At 36.5% G+C, this 22,284-nt stretch overlaps 5 protein-coding genes and 1 non-coding gene across 7 annotated transcripts; 1 reads left to right on the top strand and 5 right to left on the bottom strand.

Moving 5' to 3' along the window:
* Positions 1-83: 83 nt before the first annotated feature.
* LOC125578889 lies at positions 84-199 on the bottom strand. The gene has a single exon (XR_007316967.1). It is a non-coding gene; the product is annotated as a U5 spliceosomal RNA (small nuclear RNA).
* Positions 200-511: 312 nt separating this feature from the next.
* LOC106367591 (UDP-glycosyltransferase 74B1) lies at positions 512-2,318 on the bottom strand. Its single transcript, XM_013807399.3, has 2 exons — positions 1,514-2,318; positions 512-1,348 (listed from the first exon to the last, which is right to left on the bottom strand). The coding sequence occupies exons 1-2, from the start codon at positions 2,183-2,185 to the stop codon at positions 617-619; spliced, it is 1,404 nt and encodes a 467-aa protein (XP_013662853.1). The 5' UTR covers positions 2,186-2,318; the 3' UTR covers positions 512-616.
* Positions 2,319-3,422: 1,104 nt separating this feature from the next.
* LOC106367592 (peroxidase 6) lies at positions 3,423-5,056 on the top strand. Its single transcript, XM_013807400.3, has one exon. It carries the CDS (start codon positions 3,888-3,890, stop codon positions 4,881-4,883), a length of 996 nt encoding a protein of 331 aa, XP_013662854.1. The 5' UTR covers positions 3,423-3,887; the 3' UTR covers positions 4,884-5,056.
* Positions 5,057-5,200: 144 nt separating this feature from the next.
* On the bottom strand, positions 5,201-8,188 carry LOC111200292 (chaperone protein dnaJ 16). 2 transcript variants are annotated; one of them, XM_022691010.2, is made up of 10 exons: positions 7,758-8,188; positions 7,388-7,511; positions 7,084-7,166; positions 6,877-6,988; positions 6,683-6,787; positions 6,541-6,591; positions 6,295-6,384; positions 6,107-6,215; positions 5,797-5,999; positions 5,201-5,643 (listed from the first exon to the last, which is right to left on the bottom strand). In XM_022691010.2, the coding sequence occupies exons 1-10, from the start codon at positions 7,892-7,894 to the stop codon at positions 5,344-5,346; spliced, it is 1,314 nt and encodes a 437-aa protein (XP_022546731.1). In that variant the 5' UTR covers positions 7,895-8,188; the 3' UTR covers positions 5,201-5,343. The 2 variants fall into 2 exon arrangements, with proteins under 2 accessions (XP_022546731.1, XP_048596889.1); XM_048740932.1 differs by having other exon boundaries at positions 7,388-7,591; positions 7,758-8,161.
* A 2,461-nt stretch (positions 8,189-10,649) lies between these two features.
* On the bottom strand, positions 10,650-12,541 carry LOC106379667 (protein JINGUBANG). The gene has a single exon (XM_013819567.3). It carries the CDS (start codon positions 11,976-11,978, stop codon positions 10,749-10,751), a length of 1,230 nt encoding a protein of 409 aa, XP_013675021.2. The 5' UTR covers positions 11,979-12,541; the 3' UTR covers positions 10,650-10,748.
* Positions 12,542-13,010: 469 nt separating this feature from the next.
* On the bottom strand, positions 13,011-14,554 carry LOC106367594 (metalloendoproteinase 3-MMP). Its single transcript, XM_013807402.3, has one exon. The coding sequence runs from the start codon at positions 14,264-14,266 to the stop codon at positions 13,112-13,114; it is 1,155 nt and encodes a 384-aa protein (XP_013662856.1). The 5' UTR covers positions 14,267-14,554; the 3' UTR covers positions 13,011-13,111.
* Positions 14,555-22,284: the final 7,730 nt, after the last annotated feature.

Here is a 22,284-nt window from a genome sequence, read left to right as displayed (position 1 = left end):
CAATATCAGATTTGCAAACATATTGCAGAAAAACATAATTACCATTCAATATTAGATCAAAAAGTTATACTCAAAAATGTTGGGTCCACCCAAAGGCAGATCCCTCCAAAAATAGGCGTATGCCACTTGGCGTGGAGAACACACGGTATTCTTTAGTAAAAGGCGAAAGAATAGTTCGCTTTGTGCTCACCACATGGCTGCGTGGTATCAACTTGAGGAGTGTGGAGTTTATTTATACTAACATCTCCAGCACAAATCCTCTCAGCTTACCGATGTGGGATGCATAATGCTTCTTTATCAAAAAGGCCTTGTGGGCTGCAGGTAAATCTGGGCCGATGTATTATTACGATAACATATATGTTTCTCCTTCGGTAAAGGATGTTATAAAATTCTAATGAATTCGTGATCTTCTTTCAGACAGGAGTGCCACTTGCTGCAGAACTATACACATGTCTAAGTACTTAAACAAGCAGATTCTTTCACATATCGTGTGTAATAGAACTAGGAAAAGTATATCACAATTGGTTTATTCATATTACTGAATGACAATCATCTCCGTACAATGCTCTTGAGCAACAACAATAACACACACAAGATTTACAAATCTCGTTACCTCTCAATGTTTCTTCCCTAAACTCTCAACAAACTCATTAATGCTCCGATCAGAGCTTCCTCCTTCACTCATCGCCTTCACAGCCAAATCTTTCCATTTCTTAGAACTCTCTCTAATCTCCACACTACTCTCTCCTTCCATCACTCCTTTCAAACACCTCACCACCTCATCGCTCTTCACAACTCCTCCCCCAGCTTCCTCTTTCGCTCTATACCCAACTCTCCAAACCTCCTCCACAAACTTAGCATCATTCATCTGATCACTCCACTGCGGCACACCCACCATCGGAACTCCCAAACTCAACCCTTCCAGCGTCGAGTTCCAACCGCAGTGAGTCAAAAAACAACCTATAGATCCATGAGCTAAAACCTCAAGCTGGTTACACCAAGAAACAAGCAACGCTCTGTCTTTGGTAGCTTCCACAAACCCTTCTGGTAACTTCGCTATATGAGCTTCTTTAATCACCCACAAGAAGTTAAACTTCGATTCTTGTAACGCCGTTGCTACCTCAGCTAGTTGCTTCTCAAAGAGGATCCCAAAGGAACCAAACGAAACAAAAACCACTGACTTACTCAGCTTAGTGTCTAACCACTCCATACACTCCTCCGAGAGAGGCTTCATCAGACTCGAGCCGTAGCCTTTATCGTCTTTGATTCGGGCGTCAAGATAAGCAGATGGGATCATAGGTCCGATCAACGTCGCCTTCATCGCCTCTGATTCTCCAACTTCACAACCCTAAAACCAAACCCAATCCAAAAACATCAACGAACATGAATATATAGTTTATAAATAATCTTAATTAAACATCAACGAACATAAAAGATAAAAATTATAAATTACTTTTTATAATAATAATAATAATCTGAGAAAATAGTGTTTAAATTAAAACTCTTCTCTTACTTGTGTCTCTAACCCTTCGAAGCCGTTGACGAACAGCCAATCAGCATCTTCATGGTTAATGAACTGGTTCAGAAGAACCCTCCCGTGCTCGGCGTGGCTCGACGAGTGACGTCCCACGAAGGAAGGAAGCTCGTCGTAGCTCAAAGCCGGCAAGCCACGGACGAGATACGGCGCGGAAGCGGGATCAGCGGGGAGAGGAAACTCACCGGAGGCGAATTTGCGAAGGACAGAGCAAACGGTGAGGTTGTTGGTGAAGAAAGCAGCAGCTGAGAGGGAGTTGGATCTCGCGACTTCGAGTCCCCACGGGAGGAAAGAGTCGTAGACTAAAGAATCGATGGGTGAATCTGTGGATTTGAATTTGGAGATTACGCGGGTTAAGGTTTCGGAGCCGTGGAGCTTGAAGGATTCGGAGTAGGCGTCGATGCTGACGCCGGGGACGCCTATGGGGATGAAGTCGTGACCGTCGGAGATTGGTTCGACGGAGACGGAGGGGGTGGAGATGGAGGAGGCGGTGTAGGTGGTGGTGGCGATCGTGACTTTGAGGCCTTTGGAGACTAGGCGTTTAGCGAACTGGACCATTGGGTTGAGGTGGCCTTGGACTGGGTAAGGTAAGACCAAGACGTGGCCTTTGGAGCTGGTCTTTGCTGTTGTTGTTGTTGTTGTTTCCGCCATTGTGACTTTGAAGCCTTAGTTTCTGTTTGTTTTCAGTTGAAGAAGACTGAGAAGAGGAGGAGGAAGAAGAAAAATAATAAGTCTGATGTGTTCGGAGAAAAATGGAGTGGTTGGGGATAGTTGTATATGTCCGAGCGCATTGTTCACGTTTCGCGTTGGTGTCACCTAACTAATGCTAGTTCCGCACATTTGTTTTTTTTTTGTTACAAAGGTTCAATAAAAACTGTAAATAAATTAATAAACACAAATGGAAACATAAGTAGACGAACAAATACATGGAAATGTTATGAACTAGACCTGGACATTTTTATCTCAATCCGAAGTACCTATCTAAATCTGAACCGAAAAATCAAAACCAAATCTGAACTGGTATGCAAAAATATCTGAACGGGACTTATGAGCTTAATAGTTTAGGGTTTGGTTATAATCCGAGCTGAACCGAAATCTCCGAAAATATCCAAATTTTTTAAATAGATTAATGTTTTAATATATGATAAGGTGATTTAAATATTTTTGAATTTTCAAAATATTTTTGTAGTTTGTTTTATTTATTATTTTGAATATTTTTTACGTAATTTAGATAGTTTAATTAATTTTAATTAGATTTTTGAATACTTTTTATATTTTGATTTTTTGTCAATTTTTTAAGTTTAAAAAATATATTTTTGGATGCCTTTAAACATTGGTTACAATCCGATCCGAAGCGAATCCAGAAGGAACCGAACTAAACCCGACCTGATAATTAATAAAACTCGAACAGAACTTATGAGCATTATACCCAAAATCTAAAAATTTGAATCAACTGAACCAAAACCGACGGGTCCTTGAACGCCCGAGCCACAAACTCGATAATGACTTTTGATTTAAAAAAAAAAAAGTGTGAAACAAATTAGTTTTACGCTGAAAGCCTGAAATAGCTTTTTTTTTACTTAGTAAACTGATGGTGTAAACTGGTGGGCTTATAAAGTATGGGCTACTCTATAGGTTCAACTAAAAACCCTTGAGCGAACTTGTGTCACCTTTTTCTACTTCTCATGTTTAGCTTGAATGCCATTTAAAAAAAAAAAGAATAATGAAACATCTGTGTGGCAAATACAGAATTTGGAATGCATAATTGGATCCGTGAGATGTTTGTGGAGGCAGAATTTACTTGGACTTCGGGATGCTCTAATCAAGTAGCCAGACTATCTTGTTCAAATGAATAATGATTCTTCATTTGTAATTTTTGTATGGTCCAACATTGTATTGACACAAGTCACACAATCCTCCACGAGAACCACCTGCTTTCTAAAATCTAGAAAAAGAAAGATGTTTAAAAAGCAAGTACAAGATCTAGCTCCATTGCTTAAATGTTGAATGCATGATAATATGATATGCAAATATGCAATAACATGGTTTGAAGCCACCACATCCTCCATTTTTCTAATAATTATGGAGACCTAAAATAAGAGTTTTACAATTTGGTTAAAAGTTTGTTTTTCTGTTTCTCCTTGAAACTCTCTCTTCCCTTGATTTTCCAAACAAAAACCTTCGTTTCACAATCAAAATAGACACAAGTAAACACCTAAAAAGAAAAAAACAACACAGACCACAACAAACAGAACACAAAACTAAAAGAAGAGAGAAATCGACAATCAAGAGAATTTGAATTCAAGGGAAACTTGCAAATAATTTTTAAAAATTATTTATTCCCTCTTCATTGATGAATTCTTGTGGGTTACGTTGTCTGTTTATTCTCCTGTCGTTTCCATATCTCCTTCAAGCCGATCTCTCGTCTGATTACTACAGCAAAACATGCCCCGACTTCGACCAAACACTCGTCCAAGTCGTCACCGACAAACAGATCGCAGCTCCCACCACAGCCGCAGGAACACTCCGTCTCTTTTTCCATGACTGCATGGTCGACGGCTGCGACGCCTCGATCCTCGTCGCTTCTACTTCCGGTAAAACCTCAGAACGCGACGCTGACATCAACCATTCCCTCCCCGGAGACGCATTCGACCTAATCACCCGAATCAAAACAGCCCTCGAGCTAAAATGCCCCAACGTCGTCTCATGTTCCGACATCCTCGTGGGAGCAACGCGTAGCCTCGTCAAAATGGTCGGAGGTCCAAGAATCAACGTCAAATACGGTCGCAAAGACAGTCTCGACTCCGATATGAACCGTGTCGAAGGAAAGCTAGCTCGCCCCAACATGACCATGGACCACATCATCTCCATCTTCGGATCAGCTGGCTTGACCGTGCAAGAGATGGTGGCGCTCGTCGGATCGCACACGATCGGTTTCTCTCACTGCAAAGAGTTCGCGAGCCGAATCTTCAACAGCAACGCGGAGCACAGCGCTGACTTTTGCCCCGAAGGGATGAACTCGAAATACGCTGCGGAGCTGAGGAAGCTCTGCTCGAACTACACCAAGGACGCGGAGATGTCTGCGTTTAATGACGTTTTTACCCCTGGGAAGTTCGACAACATGTATTACAAGAACTTGCAGCACGGCTACGGGCTGCTCGAGTCGGACCAGGCGATCGCGTTTGATAACAGGACGCGTCCGTTTGTTGATCTTTACGCGGCGAACGAAACGGCGTTCTTCGACGCGTTTGCGAAGGCCATGGAGAAGTTTAGCGAGCAGAGGGTGAAGACGGAGTTGAATGGAGACGTTCGAAGGCGGTGCGACCAGTACAATGACTACTGGGGGTAAACTATAAGAGTTACCTCTTTAAACGCATGCACACGTTAAGAAAAACTGTCATATTATATTAGTAGTTATCACCACAATGGTCAGTGATTGTTGAGTTTGTTACATTTATTGGTTGAAACTTGTATCAATCACCAGTATGGTGTGGACAAATCTATTTTTTTTTTTGAAACTTTTTCGTGTCGATGAGTGTGTGTTTTCCTGTGTTGTTTTTTTGTATGTTGATTTATCAATTCTAACTTTATTTGATGCAAATTAAGATAACATATCAAATTCATATAATGTTATTAGCACAAACCATTAACATGGTCAAATAAATATAATTGTCAAAAATAAAGAGTTGATTAATACGAATGATAAGTTGGAGAAAATATCAAATGATTTACAGATACAACATGCCTAAGGTAAAGGGAGGAAAACATAAATGTATTTAAGAAAAGAAAGCAACGATGATAAAGAAAGGCTAACAAGGTTTTTTCTTGTCCAATTTCAAATGTAATTTGTACCATTTGCTTTTCTTCTTTAGTGTCTCAGACTTATCCGAAGGACTTGGTTTCTTGTTCCTCTCTCTGCTGCTTTCTTCCTCTTCCTCCTCGTCCTCTTCTTCTTCCTGTTCAGTTGGTGCCGGCGCCTCAGCCGCTGCCTTTTTGAACGAGTTCCTTCTCAGCCTGTTCAGTCTGTTCTTGCTTGAGCTCCGCTTTATCACTGGAGCTGTTGTGTAAGCTGAGTGAATTTCATTTCTCTGCTTCAGAAGCTCGTCGATCTGTGACAAGCACATGAAAATCAACTGTTTTACAATGGCTTAAGGCTAAACTTAGACACAGAATTTGGTTTTGTTTACTCAAGTCATGACATATCTTAACTTCTTTGTATGTCAATGGTTGTGTGAAAATTTTAAATGAATAAAAAGACTAACCGATTGCATTTCCTGAGCGTATCTACTGGTCATATCGGTGAACTGCACAAGTACTTCCCTGTACTCTGTCTCAAACTTTGCAAGCTCTGCCCTTTTAGTGAGGATCTGAGCTTCTACAGACCTAAGGTCTTCTTTTTCTTGAGTAAAAGAGGCAGCACAAAGAACTTGGATTGTGTAGTTCACGCTTTTGAAAAAATTATCACCTGATAAAAAGGAAAAAAAAATGTCATTGTTGACCACCAAGTTGGGATTAATCAAGTGCTCAAACAGATATGAGTTTATAATGAGATTACAATCCTAGAAAACTGACCATAGACAGCAAAGACATGTGTTCCGGCCTTTAGCTCAGTAAGTTCACATTGCTGAAATCCATCAAGCTTTTTAAAGAAGGCAGTTTCTGGATCCTTTGCTTGAGCCATCTAAGCCCAATTAAAAATCAAGTCACGTATTGAAAAGAATGTGAGAAAATAGAAACTCGTAGTGGCAAAGTGAACCTACCGAATTGTTGGTGTGATCCAACCGGTAGACAGGGAAACCGAGAAAGTACATTCCAGCAGATGTTATCTTGCCAGTTCTTTTGCTGTCCTCCTATACCATGAGTGATTCAGATTATAGGAAGAAGAAAAATCTTCAAAGTTCAAATTTCTTATTTTATTACAACGAAACAACGCATTCGTTCCATTGATATATGAAAACTCACAAGTAGAAGACAAAGTTTTCACTTCAATTAGTAAAGAGCAGTACCTGCAGGGCTAAGCTCAATCCGCTATTGGCTTCTTGATCAAAGTAAAGTAACTGCACATGCACAAGCACAAGCACGCGTTAGCTGTCAAATACTTTGGCATTTCCATATCAGTTTAAGGGGAAAAGACTCTGGCGAGCAAACCTTGAATTTGCTTTTGCTAGATGATTCAACTCTGCAGACCAGCCCAGAACTTACTTCCTCTTCTGTTACTGTGACAGCATAAAAGTGTGCACATTGCTTTTCAACCTGTAAGAACCATATCACATATGAGACCACTTATATGGAGATACACAACCAAGTGAGATAATAGCTAAGCGTCGGCTACACTAGTTCACCTTTTTGGTTACAGCTTGTCCAAGTAAAAGAGGATCAACTGAAACTCTGCCATTAAGGGCCTCCTCCAATATAGTTGCAGATACAGATGTTTTAATCGGCACACCAAGTTTGCTATTTCGTTGGAAATTTCACAACACATTCTCAGCTATATATAAAAACGGCCACAGAGAATGAAGAGAAGTCCATACTAAGAAAATGAAACCAACCTAAACAAAGCTGCAAAGACAGTATTCACAGCTCCTAAACTTGAGAGATCCAGCTCCAGCTCTTGGCCTTCTGCTTCAACGGCCTGCGAAAGAGAAGAGGTTTGCAATTAGCAAAGCCTCAAATTTCACGTTGGCAAAGCATTAGCTGCTGGAAGTAAGCTTATCAGACATGAAGAAAGTCCCCAAAGAAGAACATTATTTCTAGAGACAGGAATCTTATCTTAAATTCAACTAATAGCATCATATCTACGATTACACAGAAAGACAAAAAACATAAGTCCTGCCTTACACAATCGAACCTCACCTCAAAACCAGCAGTGTCATACTGGCGGCGTTTCTCGGGGTCAGACAAGATGTTGTAGGAAAAGGTGACCTCCTTAAACATGTCGGCTGCAACCGGGTCATTTGCAGTCTTATCAGGATGGTACCTGAAACAACCAAGCATTGATCTCAGGAACGAGGCTTAAGCAGGAGAATTAACTTGTTAATCTCCAAAGAGAGAATTAGCCTACACCAAAACAAACGTCTCAATTCACAGATTAACAAGTTAACTAGCTGCAAGACTTACGGATAAATTCAATTAAAGACTCATCCTTTAGACTAAATACATTGAATTCAACCCTAAATTTCAAAACTTTAAACCAAAGAGAGAGAGAATCAATAAAAGAGCATACTTGAGAGCTAGTTTCCGATAAGCGCTCTTAATCTCCTGATCCGTAGAGTTCTTCAAGACGCCTAGAACCTCGTAAGGGTCCCGCCGTAGCTGCTTCTCCGCATCCTTCTTCTCCGACTTGGATCTATTAGCTGCCATTTTAAGAATCCTCACTTCAAAACGAAAGAAAGAATCTCCGGATGCTCAAAGGAGGAGGAGACAATCAAATCTTATCGATTACTCTTCCTTCATCTCTGCAACTCAAACTCGAACAAAACGACGGAACCCTAGAATGACGCCGGAAGAGAACCACCTCTCTCTCTGAGTTCAGGATCCTAGAGAGAAAGATAAGACTGAACTGTCAAACGAGAAACCGGAGGAGAGAGAGAGAGAGAGAGAAGTTAGTTTGGGGTTCGCAAAGAGAGATATAGAAGAATTATAAAAAAAAAAAGACTCTCTGGAATTTCACTACACTGCGCTGTTTGGTGGCGCGTGTTAGCGGCGCGTGCAACGCTGGATGTTAGGGGCCGCAGGTTATTTCTTGTTTTGGCATCTTTTGGGAGGCGCGTTGTGGTCACGCGGAGCTAGACGGTAGGTTTATTAAATTAAATAAATAAACTTGATTAGTTAACAATTGATTATCCAACTCATATGAGTTAGACCCTTCTTTATTTTTTTAATTCATTTCCCTCAAATGTTTGTTTCTGTTTTGTTTTGGTTTTGTTACAACTTAAAACTGGTAGGAGGGATTTCACCCATAATTAACTCTTTATACATGTCTGATTATACACTCAGCAACAGGTCAGATTTTTCTAAGAACTGGATGTGACATATGGAAATATTTATTTGTAAATATATTTGTCTACTCTTCTGTGGTTAAATACTTAAATATAACATAAAAAGATTTGCTAATTAATTAGGGGTTTTTAGTAACAGTGTTTTGACTGTGATAATATTATTTTGATTTGTTTCTGCTCTAGTTTGAGTATTTTCCAATTTAATTAGCTGGTGGATTAAGAAAGACCACCTTTAAAACTGTATCAACTTGTTAGTTTTTTTTTCTCTTCTTTTTCTGTCCTGTCTTCACAAAAAGACTGTGATTGCTGGCTTGCATCAGTGTACAACTTTTCAGGAATATGTTTTATAACAAAAATGGTCCACATGAAATATATTGATTTAATATTGAAAATTTTGAAACCCCAACGACGAGGACAATTCAACACAATCAGAGGGTCATTATCATGTTGGGTTTCATATATTCTAATAAACTAGTGATTTTGCCAAATCTTTTGTTGGCCTTTTATCGAGGGTAATGGGTAATATTTATGATTGTTTTGTAACAATAACTTTTTTAAGCAATGACTAAGATATACTTTACCGTCTTTGATTATTTTAGACTGAAACATTGGGGAACTCAATATTTTCAAATTTCAAAATGTTACTTTCACTTCAAGAGATCGAGATGTACTACATTATAATTATCAACCAAAAGATCGGGATTCCTACTACCAAAATGATTGGAACTGGACCAGGACCCCTGGTCTGAAGGTCATCACAATAGAACTATCATATGCTTGCGATTGTCGCTAGTTGATGGGTTTGTATCATCGTGATCATACTCAAAACTTATATATAATTCATGGGCTTAAATAACTAAAAGCCCAATAGTTGAATCAAAACGGCCCAGAACGTTAATCTCCTAGCGCACTTAATCAAGAGCGACCGCAAATGTTCTTTCTACTATTCCAAGTCTCCAGCAGTAGTCACAAAACTACTAATCGTGTGACAATATAAAATCTAGTGGATAATCTAGTGGTATGAGATTCTACCGATTAGGAGAAAAAGAAGATACACAATATTCGAATAAAGCGTGTGGCGATATTATATTTAATCTAGTGGATAATTATAAGGTTTCTCTCCCCATACTTCTGACTTCACATGTGATACAAAATACATTTACATTATTGTATATTTGTATTCTAACATTTAAATCCAGTCTTAGTGGAAGACAAAACTGCGTGATTCGTTATGAAAAGTTCCATCCTCCCTTCATCAATGTTTTTGGTCAATTGTCGCAAACAGAAACTCACCAGACCACATGGTCATGATGATAACACACGTTGAAGTTCATACTTTTCTGTAATCATCTTTTGTACTTAAATATATATATACACATGTTCTTTGTTTCTATGACTCTTCATTAACAAATAAATACTGAACCCATTTTTTAAGAACTTCGTGTGAAGCAGTGAAGCCGTGAAGGTCATTTTTACTACATAGTCAAGTATCGACACTGAAATATCATGTCTTATATTTGTTTGATGAAAATATTATTTTATTGATCAATTGAGAAATATAGCATGTATAAAAGAATGGAGTTATTAAAAACTAGGTAAAGAAACGTAGAACAGAAAACGTTCACAGTATCTTATAACTCTTATACGCATCACAAGTTGGAGAATTCAAACCATCACCTTACCAATCCTTCATATTTATTTTGAGCTTTTTAACTGAAAAAAAAAGAGAACTATACGGTGCATGGTCTTATCAATGAGACCGGTGAGTTTTTCAACTGCCAGTCCGGTTTAGATCAAGCAGCCTGCCATTAACACCATCCCAAACCATGTAGGTGTAAGGTAAACACAGAATAAATGGTTTTGTTCGCGTCCTTTTTTCCACAGAAAACATAGTCCTAATTAAATCTTGAGCTTCTCATTCTATCACCAGTGAGTAGTCGATTCTTTATTGAAAATGAAAGAAAAATAAATGAACCATATAATTCAACTCCAAGAAACTTCTTCTTTCCTTGACCGTAGTTGCTCCCAAGTTGTAGCCGATAAATGTTTTTGATAGATGTCTTATGAATGTCTCCATTGCACCATGTAAATAGTAACAGAGTGTGCTAGGTTTAAGGTTTAGGACTAACCCTACATATTTCCATTATCAGATAACAAATTCATAAAGTATATTGACAAATGTAAGAGAGACTACTCAAGGGTCATGACAAAGACTGTTAAACAGTCGAGACCCTCAAGTTCCAAACCTTAACAGAAAGATCAAGACTCCCACTATAAACCATACAAGAATAATCAGAATTAGAATCCGAACCGGAACCAGAAACCGAGACAGCCAAACACTTAACAGGTTTGGTGTGTCCTTCCAAAACCGCTAAACAAGAATAACCATCTTTCTCCAATAACCCTCTCCTCCAAACCCTCAAGCTCTTATCTGCTGATCCACTCAACACCAAATCAGACGCAACCGCTAAACACATAATCGCTTTCGTGTGCCCTCTTAAAGCTCCCACCACAGTCATATGTAACTCATCATCATCACCATCTCCGTTGCTTAGCCTCTCCCACACAAGAATCGACCTATCACACGCTCCTGAGTAAAGAACCTTTCCGTCCTCACTAACGGCCAAAGCGTTCACCGCCGAGAGATGTTTCTTTAAAGTAGCGACCAGAGAGTGACTCTTGTCCTTTTTGATCCATACTTTGATCGTCTTATCTCCCGAACCCGTGTAGCAAAACCCGTCTCTAGACACCACGATGGCGTTGATGGCGTCGTCGTGAGCCTTTTCTATAGACTCCAAGCATTTGAAGTCGGATGCTCTCCATATCTTGAAACTCCTGTCCCACGAAGCAGAGTAAAGCAGAGAGCCGTCTTGTGACAAGGCTAGAGATGAAACGGCATCCACGTGGTGTACCCACGTGGACTTCTTGTGCCGTCGGACTTCCACGTAGCTTTTCTGACTGAAGAGGCTAGTGAAACGGTCGTTCATCGTCGGAAGAGTCGCCACGCATTTGTACTTATTACTATCGTCGATGATCTTCCATACACGAATCTTGTGATCCTGGTGAGCGCTTATCAGCCTGTCTCCAAGTATCACCAACGACTTAACCCCTCCGCTTCCGGCGCCAACTATGTTACCGGTGGATGAGAACGGTTGTTCACGAGGCCATACACGTATCTCACCGTTAGAAGAGCCGGTGAAGAGTGATTTCCGGGAGAGGGCGAGAGAAGAGACGTACGAGGAGTGATCTGTGAGAGTGGCTAGGCACTGGTGCTCGACGGTGGAGCTTTGCAGCGGAGAAGAAAGAGAAGGAACTAGTGGGAGACTTGGTTGAGACAGAAGTGATACCGACGTGGATGGTTCTGATTGGTGATGAGTAGATTTCTTTTGACATTCTGATCTTGTTTTATTGCAAGACAGAGGACAAGAACATGGGAAGAAACTCATTGTTATGTTGACTTAGCTGTAGAGAGCTTTGCTTTGTTTGTTTTGTTGTTTGTCGGGAATGATCGTTTGATATGCTTTGCTTTATACGACGAGACGTATCCCGAGGTAGGGAGGATTTGGAAATATTAATATATAGTATTAGATGTAACTATAAACATTAATAAATGGTGTTAATGGGGAATTATATAGAAAGGTTAAAGATAACTAAAATAAAAAGGCTTAGGGTAGTGTAGGGTGGGGGAACTTATGAACCATGTGTCGTTAATGTGATAGCTTAATGATGTTTTTGTGTTAAATTAATATATCCTTTTGTTCCTAACTTCACTTTTTGTTTTTATTGTATTTTTCTTCTAATTTGTACTAAGATTATTTAATGGTCAAATTGAGTTGGGTGATCAAACCCGATGCTTCCAAAAGTTATGATAAATTCCTTCATCACGGTCAAATTGTCATCATTATTTTTCGTTGGTGATTACAGTACCATCTTAAACTTGTTCTCAACATTAAGCAATTCTCGTAATTAAGTTAATTAATAGTTTGAACTTTACAGCTAAAAACAATTAAATAGTTTGAACTTTCAAAATACACAATAGTCAGATTAAACCTTCTAGCTCAATCAAGTCACGCAGGGCATATGTGAACCAATATTTTAATTTGTTTTGATCATAGTTTTTTTTTTCTTCAGTCTTTCTAGATAAATAACCAAATCAGAAAAACTAATAGTTACTTCGTTTGAATCTGTATTTTAGTTTTGGTTGTTGTAGTGGCTATCATTTTCATGTTCCTCTCTTCTTGTCTTGATCACTTTCTCATACGATACATTGAATATTACCGACGTTCACTAAATACTTCATAGTTCATATATTAACAACAATACTCAAGTCCTCCTTTTTGTTCTTTTTGATCATCATGATTACTTGATTAGTGGTGCGAACTACAATTATAATTCATAAATATCATCTTAATCTATCTTAATTAGTATCAAAACAATGTACAAAAATAAAAACAGTGCATGAATGAAGAACCAACCTCTAAGTAAGAGAAAATATATATATGAAAATGAAAAAACCTTTAAATAATTAATCGTATATGCAAACTAATTATCTAGTCAAATCATGTAAGAGATTAATTATCTACAGAATGTACATCAACAATCCAACGGTCGACATCAATAGACTAGTCAAAACCGAACTAGAACCGTCGATCCTCCCAGCAGCACCGGAGTTACCACTGCCAGTGTCTCGTTGTTCGGTGGCCGGTGTTGGAGTTCTAGACCCGTTGAAGTTAGGATTCGAACCATACAGATACTGAACACCTTCCACGTCATCGCTATGCAAATCAACCTTACGCCTCCCTGTCGTGATGGTCGGAAACATGATAGAGTCTTGAACCGAGGAATGTCCTAACCCTAGAAGATGTCCTATCTCATGAACAGCCACCGACTCAAGATCGACAGCCGCCCTCTCCGTGAGAAACCCGTCGCCGCCTTCGCCGGAGACTATCCAATTCTCGGCGCTGTCAAGGTGGAAATGTCCGTTCGGCGGCGAGAACGCATGCGCTAAGGTTCCCATGAAGCCGTCGAACGGTTCACGGTCGCCGTGTTCTCCGGTGTAGAATCCGATGCTGATGTCGGAGGTTGAGAAGCTTTCGACGCGCCTGAAAGTCAGAGGTATCACCTCCGCCCAGCGAACGAACGCGCGTGAGAACACGCTCTTGACCTCCTCGGTCAACGCGTTTTGTGGCTCGAACGCGTAGGTTAGGTTTCTCCGGCGCTCCGGCCACCGCGGCTCTCCGGGGAAGAAAGAGTAGCGTTTGACCGCGTGGAAACGTTGGCTCCTCCCCGAAAAGGAGACCTCGTAGGTCCTTCTTCTTCCACCGCCGCTAAGCATAGTCGAGGTGCCGTTGACGACGTCGGGAACGCCGCAGCGCGGGATCACGACGTGTTGAAGAGTGAGCTCGTCGAGTTCTCCGGTGATGTTTAGCTTGAAGTTCCGTTGGTACATCTCGACGGCACTCTTGAGGATATCGTCGAAGTCGTCGGTGAAGTTTCCGGGGAGAGTTAGGGGGATGTAACCGAAATGTTGGAAGTATTGTTTAATCTTGTAAAGGCCGTCGACTTTCATGCCAGCATGGCAGCCGGTGAAATTCAAGAATGCGTTCCATGCGTTGTCTGTGATGTTACGGCGGAGATCCGGCGGAATAGCTGAGCCGTTGGGGTAGAAACCGGCGGAAACGGGAGAAGCAACTAGGTACAACAAGAAAGCGCCAAAAACGCAAAACCTTATCATTGTAATGTTGGGATTTAGATTAGAGAGAGGGGCTATATATAAGCTAAAATGTGTAGAATCGTTTGAAGCTGATTTGTAATAGTTTTGAAAAGAAGATCATAGGAAGATTTTGCGACTTTGATTTGGTGAAAGCTGAGGCATTGTTTGCGTTTGGCGAATTTTCTTGGTTGAAAAGGCTGAATTATTCAAATGGAAACTTCCTCGGTCTTCGGCACGTTCGAAGGTTTCATATGAAGAAATAAAAGACCAACAAGAGGCTGCTAGGCTGCTACTAAATGGTGTCGTTTTCTGGATATATTAATAGTTGAATTCTGAAACACTCATGAGATATTTGTTTATTGGTCTGAAAAATCAACGTACAATCTCCGCCTTACACGTGAAATGAGATGATTTGTCATGCAATCTTCGCAATAGGTCTGACATATATTATTGCCTTGACCGATGTCTGTAACATATGGTTGGGTCTTGAGCAAGAGAATGGACAGATGTCCTAGATATATATATTTTTTTTTTCACAAATTAAAATTCATTCCAATGAAAAGTACTAGTTTTGTTACAAGAGAGCTGGCAGATAATCGAACATTCCCCAGACGAAGAATAAGCCTACCGGAGGCAGCAGTTAGAACATACACATAAGCCCACATGTAGGCGGCAGCTAGAACCCACACAGGGGTGACTTACAAACACAAGACAAAAGCTGAAAACCAAACTAACCAAAGTAAAACGATTACCATCTTCCATCTACACCTGGGAATTAAGCAACCAACTTAGCAAATTTTAGAACTTGACGGAGGCTAATGAACGGGAATTATCGCTGCTGATCCTTGATCGCCACCCGATAACCTCCACTTCTCGCACCCAAGACACCACGACCTATAACGTCCAAGAACCCAAGAACCTCAAGACTTCATAACCCGACAAGAGGATCGCAGGACCACACCTCGATCAACACTACCTTCGGATACGGGTGTGACGCACTCACCAGTGCCCACTATCCCCTAAATAGAAGTCCAACTAACACAACATCGAAACCGAAGCCTTGCCCAACAGAACTCTCCGGAGTCACTCACGGCAGAAGAACCGAAGGAAAGCACTCACTAAACCCACCACCATTGGAAACTAAATCTGCTAAATCAGTTCACAACCCAAGCAAAGCGACATCGAAAACTACACTGGCCAAACCATATACTAACCGATGTTAAAACAAAACACCAACAAGGATGACTTACACAACAGACAAACCCAACACCACCGCTAAAACACAACAAGACCAATCGCATCACCAACCCAAAATATGAAAGGACTGAAGAGATAACTCGATAAAAAGCCACCAATCTACACCGGAAGCTGACCTAAACCACATGCCACCCAACCTCCACGGAGACCATGACCCAACACGAGCTCCTCGAACAAACACCACCCGCTAACCCAGATGCGAGCCCTAAACGAATCTAAACCGAAGATCTACACAATACAAGGAAAAGAAAGCTAACGGGACCGGCGGTGGCGCTAACTTACGAGTTTTTGAGGGGGGTAGAAGAGAGGGATGAGAGGATAAGGGAGAGAGAAAGGTCGTAGATACTTACGAGTTTTCGATGTCCTAGATATTTATACAGCATATTTTTGAATATCCAATTAATACTCGAAAATCCAAGAATTGAAAATTTACTTTCAAGAAGTATTGTTATTTGGAAAATCAAATTTAAATCTTTATATATGAAGATGAAATTACGAATTTATTAATTTTGAGCGACCTTATAATCATATGCAATCTCTTATATTTTCCAATATTTTATGTTAGTGCAAACATTATTTCCACCTTGTAGTAGTTAGTTTACCGTCTGATTTTAATATGCATCTCAGGAGTTGACAACATAAATTACTTACAATGTTTAAGTTTGATATCACCTTCTGGTAAAAAATTAAGTCTGACTTTGGATAGTGAGTACCGATATCAATATCACAAAGACACAAATTACTATATTCTGCTACGTGACATAATCTGTATTTTGGAAATTTTGCCACTAATAACATGACTAATGGGGATACAAAGCTATTGATAATTCGAGTTTAGATTTCAATATAACTAATCCACAAGTCATGGATTAGATATGTACGTGTGGGTAATTTATCCCAAGATTTTAAAGAGATAAAACACAGTTTCAAATTTTAAAATCTTGTTCAATGAGATTAATAATCTGTATAGCTAGAGAAGACTCTCCTATTATTCTTACTAGTATATTTTCAAAAACTATGCAAGTACTTTAAACGTCCAAAGATTAGCATTCATTTATAAAACTGCTTATATCCACAATGTTTTTTTTCATACCAAAAAGTCATTTTAAGAATATATGAACTTAAATAAAAAGAAATCAATCAATATAGGTTTGGAGGACGAGGACGAGAAATCGATGAGTCGGATCTTCTGCTTCCGTTGCTATAGCAACAAAAATATATATGTCCACTGGTCTTCGAAGACTTCTTGGAACCCATCAAAATTCTGTATCTTTAACCGATCTATTCAGTGATGGATTACATCCACCAAGTTTTCACTGTCTCCTTCAAAGATTACCTCTCTATAGACTTCAATTCTTATGCATTGAAATAAGTAGCACCAGCTGGAGTATATGTTACTCCCTCCGTTCCTTAAAGATAAATATTCTAGAAAAAAAATTTATTTCTAAAAGATTCATTTTTTACATTTTCAATGCATGTTTTATTAATTAATTGCAAAATTTAAAAATTTTAATTTCACTAATTGATTTTTTATTGGCTTAAAATTGTGGAAAGAAGATAAACACAAAAAATTATGTAAATTTAATGTGTTTTATTATAATGTGTAAAAAAACTAGAATATGGTTCTTTTAGGAACATAGTGAATATATTATATGCGACATTTTAAAAAATCGTGTAAGAAAAATTCAAATCCGGTCCTATTTCTAAAGATTGAACGTGTTTAATGAAATTTAAAAGATAACACTAATGATATACATTTATACGTTCTGAATCGCAAGTGTCGACTCCTTTGTTTTGTTGTTCAAACCAGCCCAGGAGAAAGTAAAGTACAAAGCTGACCACTGAAACTCAAAACCAAGTGAAAATCTAAAGGACGTCCACAGGTTCAAGTCATTCTTTCTTATCTCATGGACAACCTATTTCTTCTTTGTTGGGCTTAATTCTCTAATATGGGTTAACAAAATAAAAAACAAGTCTGTGTATATATTCAACTCTCTCTTTTATCTCTCCTTCTCTATTTAGACGCATGCGACCGAAAATAGGTCAGACACACTGATAAGTGAAAACACAAGAGTACGGTGCATATTTTGAGAGCAACGTTTAAGTGGAATGTGGTAATTCGTGGAATAATACCAGGGCCATATCTGAAAATTTTGGGGCCTTAAACATTTATTAAGAACATTTCTAATTTTTTTTCATGAATATGGAATAAACAGATATATTTAAGAACATGAAAAGAGTACAGTACTACTACATAAAACCCACAAATACAATTCGGAAATATGAAACTTTATGCTTCAATTGTACAAAAGAAATTAGAAGCAAATATTATTTATTATTTCATTGTGAAATCTGACTTTAGAATCTCTATATATTATAATTTACACACGTGATAAGTCATAAATCCAAAATAGCAATTAAGGTTATGAATGGAAACAATGTAATCTCGGAATTCAGTGCAGATTTGTGAAAAACGCATTTAAGACACCAATCAAACATTTTGCTTAAATAAAGGCGTTTCTAAAAGTAAAGTAACATTAAATATGCAACAGGAGTAAAAAATGGCAGCTGTTAGTAGACCATAGTCCAATAACGCATAACAATCTATACCCAGCGTTTTTGGCAATTCAGCACTGGTTACTGTTTAAAAAAAGTTAATTTTAATAATATAAAATACCCACGTTGGCAGATGTAAATATACCCATTGTACATCATATTTTAAGATATTTTTTTATAATTATAACAAAAACAAAAAAAATCTTTATTTTGAAAACTAAATAGACTAAATTAAAATTACTTTAACTAAATGGTTAATTAATACATAAAAATTAAACTAAAATAAAATAATTTGATTTCATAAAATGAAAATAAGATAATAGTATTAATACTAATCTAGTTATTATGTTTATTAAATATTAATAAAATATATTTAGTTATAATTGTATCACTTTAATTTAAAAATAGATATATATATATGTATATATTATATATTTATAAAAATTATAGTACAATAACAAGTAAACTTAACCGAAACCAAATTGAGTTTTTAGATTAAAGAGTTCTCCTTCTTTGTTATATAAATTTGAATTTTTATTTCAAACAATTTTTAATATCTCATTTTTTTCAAAAGTATTATATATATATATATTTATATAAAAAAATGATTTTTTTGTTTCAAATAAAATGTAATATCTAAAACTATATTAAATATATTATGACATCATCACTAGACAACTAAACATAATTTTTAATTGTATTGGTAAATTTATTTAACATTATTTCTTACATCATAACCGTATTACTTTTATCAAAACCGCACTACTTTTTTTTATCGATTCCGCACTTATTCCGCAAACCGCACGAACCGCAGTTGGACCGTACCTCACTTAAAATCTGCACCGCTTATATTATCAAAACCGCGGTTACCATTCAGACTCTAAGGTAGTGATTGGCGACCGTGTGCGGTGCGTATTGTGAAGCGTTATTTTAAAAAACGCACATGCCACACCAATCACAAAATAAACGAAAAGCATTTGCGTTTTTGTTAGGAACATGATGAAATACGCACATGGAGTTGTAGGCATGTAAAATAGTTCATTCTACAAAATACCGCACTTGAAATTTTAGGTGTGTGATAAGCAGCGGATTTTCCAATAACACACTACACATTGACACTTGAAATTTTAGGTGTGTAGTTTTGTAAAAATAATTTCTCTAAAACTAATAAAAATAAAAGTAACAAAAGATAACTATAAAAACTATAAGTGATTATTTATAAACATTTTTAAAAATAAATTTAATGTTTGTACATCTTTTTATTTGTTTTCGGCTTGTGTTAAAAACCGTATTCGGATAAACCCTTTAAATTATTAAAAAGAGGTCAAACTCAATAAATTTAGTGACAATGTTCAAAACTAAAATTAATTGAATTACATGATTTAAAATAATAATTATTTTATTTTTAATATTTATATATCAAAATTGTAAAATATTTATATTTATTTATATTTGTTGATATATTTATTTTGCATTGTTTTTGTCAATAATATATAATTTTTTCTACAAAAATTGCTTTATTTTTTGATCAAAACCGCACTATATTTTCTATCAAATCCGCACTACTTTTTCTATCAAATCCACACCGTAAACCGCATGAACATCAGTTGGACCGTACCGTACATTAATTCTGCACCGCACATTAATTCTGCACCGCTTATATTATCAAAAGTGCGGTTACCATTCGAATCCTAAGAAAAATAAAACATTTTGCTATTTGGAAAGCTTTTTGATTTGTCATGCATATACGAGACCAAATTTGGGCTTTAAGTTCAAATTTTATAATGAGATTATTAAGGTAGTGATTGGTGAATATGTGACAGCGGAATTCAAAGCGGTTTTCTGAAAACCACAGTTCAGTTACCAATCATGTTTTTTGTTTTCTGATGTGCGATATTAGGAGAGAGACAAGTCAAAACCGCACTTCTCTAAAATGCACTATAAAATGTTGATACGCACATGAAAAATACAAGGAAGGCAATATCATGCGGTTTTGTTCAATTACGCAACAGTGTCTAGCTTTTTCAACAAAATCATTTATTTGCAATACAATATATTATGTGGATACTAATATTATACTTCATTTACTAATAAGTTATCCCCTTCTAATGTACTTAATTTATAGAAAAAGTTTACCTTATTAGTGTTAATCTATCTTAATTATAATATAATCAGTTTATAAACCATTATTTTAATTTTCATATCATAATAAGATAATATAATAATAAAAAAAAGATAATGTAATAACATCATATTTCTTTATGTTTTTTTTTCTTCTTTTGAAATTTTTTTCCATTACATTATGATTTGCTATTATTCTATTAGTTTTAAAATAAACTGTAGATATCAAACTGTTTTTATTAGTTGATATAATTATATGAGAAAATACCTAACATAGTTTGTGTACCCTCTCACATCTAAAATAACATTACCAAACCTATAACTAAATAGATACCAAATATCTTAAATATAATATATATTATAAAATGAATATTAGTTATGTTTAATTTTGTAATAACTAAATATTTAATAAGTATAATTTGTAAAATAAATATTTTATACGGTCTTCAAAGTTACCCAAAAAGTATTTAAAATAAAATCATCAATAATGTTTTATTGTATTTTACTTAATTATATATATATATACAAATGTAAAATTTTATTTCAAATAAATTTTGGTATTTAAAATTTCTGTTAATAAAGAAAACTTATAGTCGATAATATTTTTTTTTGTATTTATATTTTTTTAATATATATGTAATTTAAATTTTTAATTCAGATGAATTTTGGTATTAAAATTTTCTAAATAAGAAAAAAAAATTACATCAGTAAATAGAGCATTTTAACTTTAAATTATACTTGATTTCATTGATATTTTTGTTTAACATTTTTTTTTTTGAATTGTTCAATCCCGCAAACTATACATGTTTACCAATCAACACAATTCCGCACCGCTAATTTTTTTAAACCGCACTTGTCCTGTAAACCGCACGAATCGCAGTTGGACTGTACCGTACTTAAATTCTGTCCCGCTAATATTATCAATTCCGCGATCACCATTCGGACCCTAAGATGCCCCAAAATGTCATCCATGTGTAATGATGAACTTGAGAAGACTAGTCTTAAATTTTGTGTAGATATAAATGTCCATGTTGGACCGTCCTAATCCAAGAAGAATAAACTATTGAAAATGAAATTGAATGAGGAATAAGAGACAGCTTATCATTACTGGAACCTTCCATGACTCTAGTTAGGGTCCTGAAACTTTGCTTCTCATGAACTCCTACTAGATCATGAACGATTTTTCTTTTAAACGACTCAGACCTTTTTTTTTTCGAATCAGACCTTTCAAATGCCTTTAAAAAAAATGTTACCGTTCTTTAAAAAAAATTTCAAGAACATGTTAACTAACATAATATTTTCAAAGAAGAAATCTGCAAAAAGGGAGAAAACTGCTTTATTATATATGAATATTAGATCGAATAGTTGGTATGCTTAAAGCATAGTTTATATTTGACGTAAAACGATATCTTATAGGGAAATTGCACCTATGACGTTCAAATTTTTTATAATTCACAAACTAACAAACAAAAAAAAGTCAAACCGATATTCTATGTATATTCTATAATAATAGCAATTCTATCTTTTCTCTTTCTTCTTCTTACCAGTTGCATTTTTTCTTCCTTTTCTGTTCTTTTTTTTTCATCTAATCACCAATGTTTACAATTTGTGGTTTACTACTTAAATTTGGATTTGTGTCTAATATGTAGAGGTTGTGGGTAGAGTAAGAGTCCTATACTATTTCGATAATTTCATAATTTCACCAATATATACTATACTATTTATTTTGTTTCATTCTATTTGGATTTAGAGTTATATTTGTATTTAAGGTTTATATTTGGGTTTAGGGCTACTGATTAGGGTTAGGGTTTAGTATTTAGTACTCCCTCTGTTCCTTAAAGTATGATGTTTTACAGAATTTTGATGTTCCAATATATAAGATGTTTTCATTTTTCTAGGTAACTTTTACTTTATTAAAAACTGTGTACCCAATCATATTTTAATAATCTATTTTTTAATTGGTTGAATATCATTAGTTTATAGTTTTAATGATACTTTCTACACAAAAAGTAGTTTTTTTAATATATGTGTTTCTACCAAAACATTCTACTATTAGGAACAGAGGGAGTATATGGTATGTGGAGGTTGGGGTAAACATTAACTTC

Source organism: Brassica napus, chromosome A9, assembly GCF_020379485.1.
Source record: "Brassica napus cultivar Da-Ae chromosome A9, Da-Ae, whole genome shotgun sequence".
Classification (NCBI taxonomy): Eukaryota; Viridiplantae; Streptophyta; class Magnoliopsida; order Brassicales; family Brassicaceae; genus Brassica; species Brassica napus.
Note: the sequence above shows the minus strand (reverse complement) of the source record. Positions and strands in the feature narration are given on the sequence as shown.

What these genes read in the sequence shown, in the direction of transcription:
- LOC106367591 (XM_013807399.3), bottom strand. Translation starts at nt 2,185, where the DNA reads ATGGCGGAAACAACAACAACAACAACAGCAAAGACCAGCTCCAAAGGC. An exon ending in TCGAAGGGTTAGAGACACAA is followed by an intron (nt 1,349 to 1,513) that starts GTAAGAGAAGAG and finishes GTTTGGTTTTAG; the next exon opens with GGTTGTGAAGTTGGAGAATC.
- LOC106367592 (XM_013807400.3), top strand. Translation starts at nt 3,888, where the DNA reads ATGAATTCTTGTGGGTTACGTTGTCTGTTTATTCTCCTGTCGTTTCCA.
- LOC111200292 (XM_022691010.2), bottom strand. Translation starts at nt 7,894, where the DNA reads ATGGCAGCTAATAGATCCAAGTCGGAGAAGAAGGATGCGGAGAAGCAG. An exon ending in TGGATCACACCAACAATTCG is followed by an intron (nt 6,216 to 6,294) that starts GTAGGTTCACTT and finishes AATTGGGCTTAG; the next exon opens with ATGGCTCAAGCAAAGGATCC. An exon ending in ACATGTCTTTGCTGTCTATG is followed by an intron (nt 6,000 to 6,106) that starts GTCAGTTTTCTA and finishes CCTTTTTATCAG; the next exon opens with GTGATAATTTTTTCAAAAGC.
- LOC106379667 (XM_013819567.3), bottom strand. Translation starts at nt 11,978, where the DNA reads ATGAGTTTCTTCCCATGTTCTTGTCCTCTGTCTTGCAATAAAACAAGA.
- LOC106367594 (XM_013807402.3), bottom strand. Translation starts at nt 14,266, where the DNA reads ATGATAAGGTTTTGCGTTTTTGGCGCTTTCTTGTTGTACCTAGTTGCT.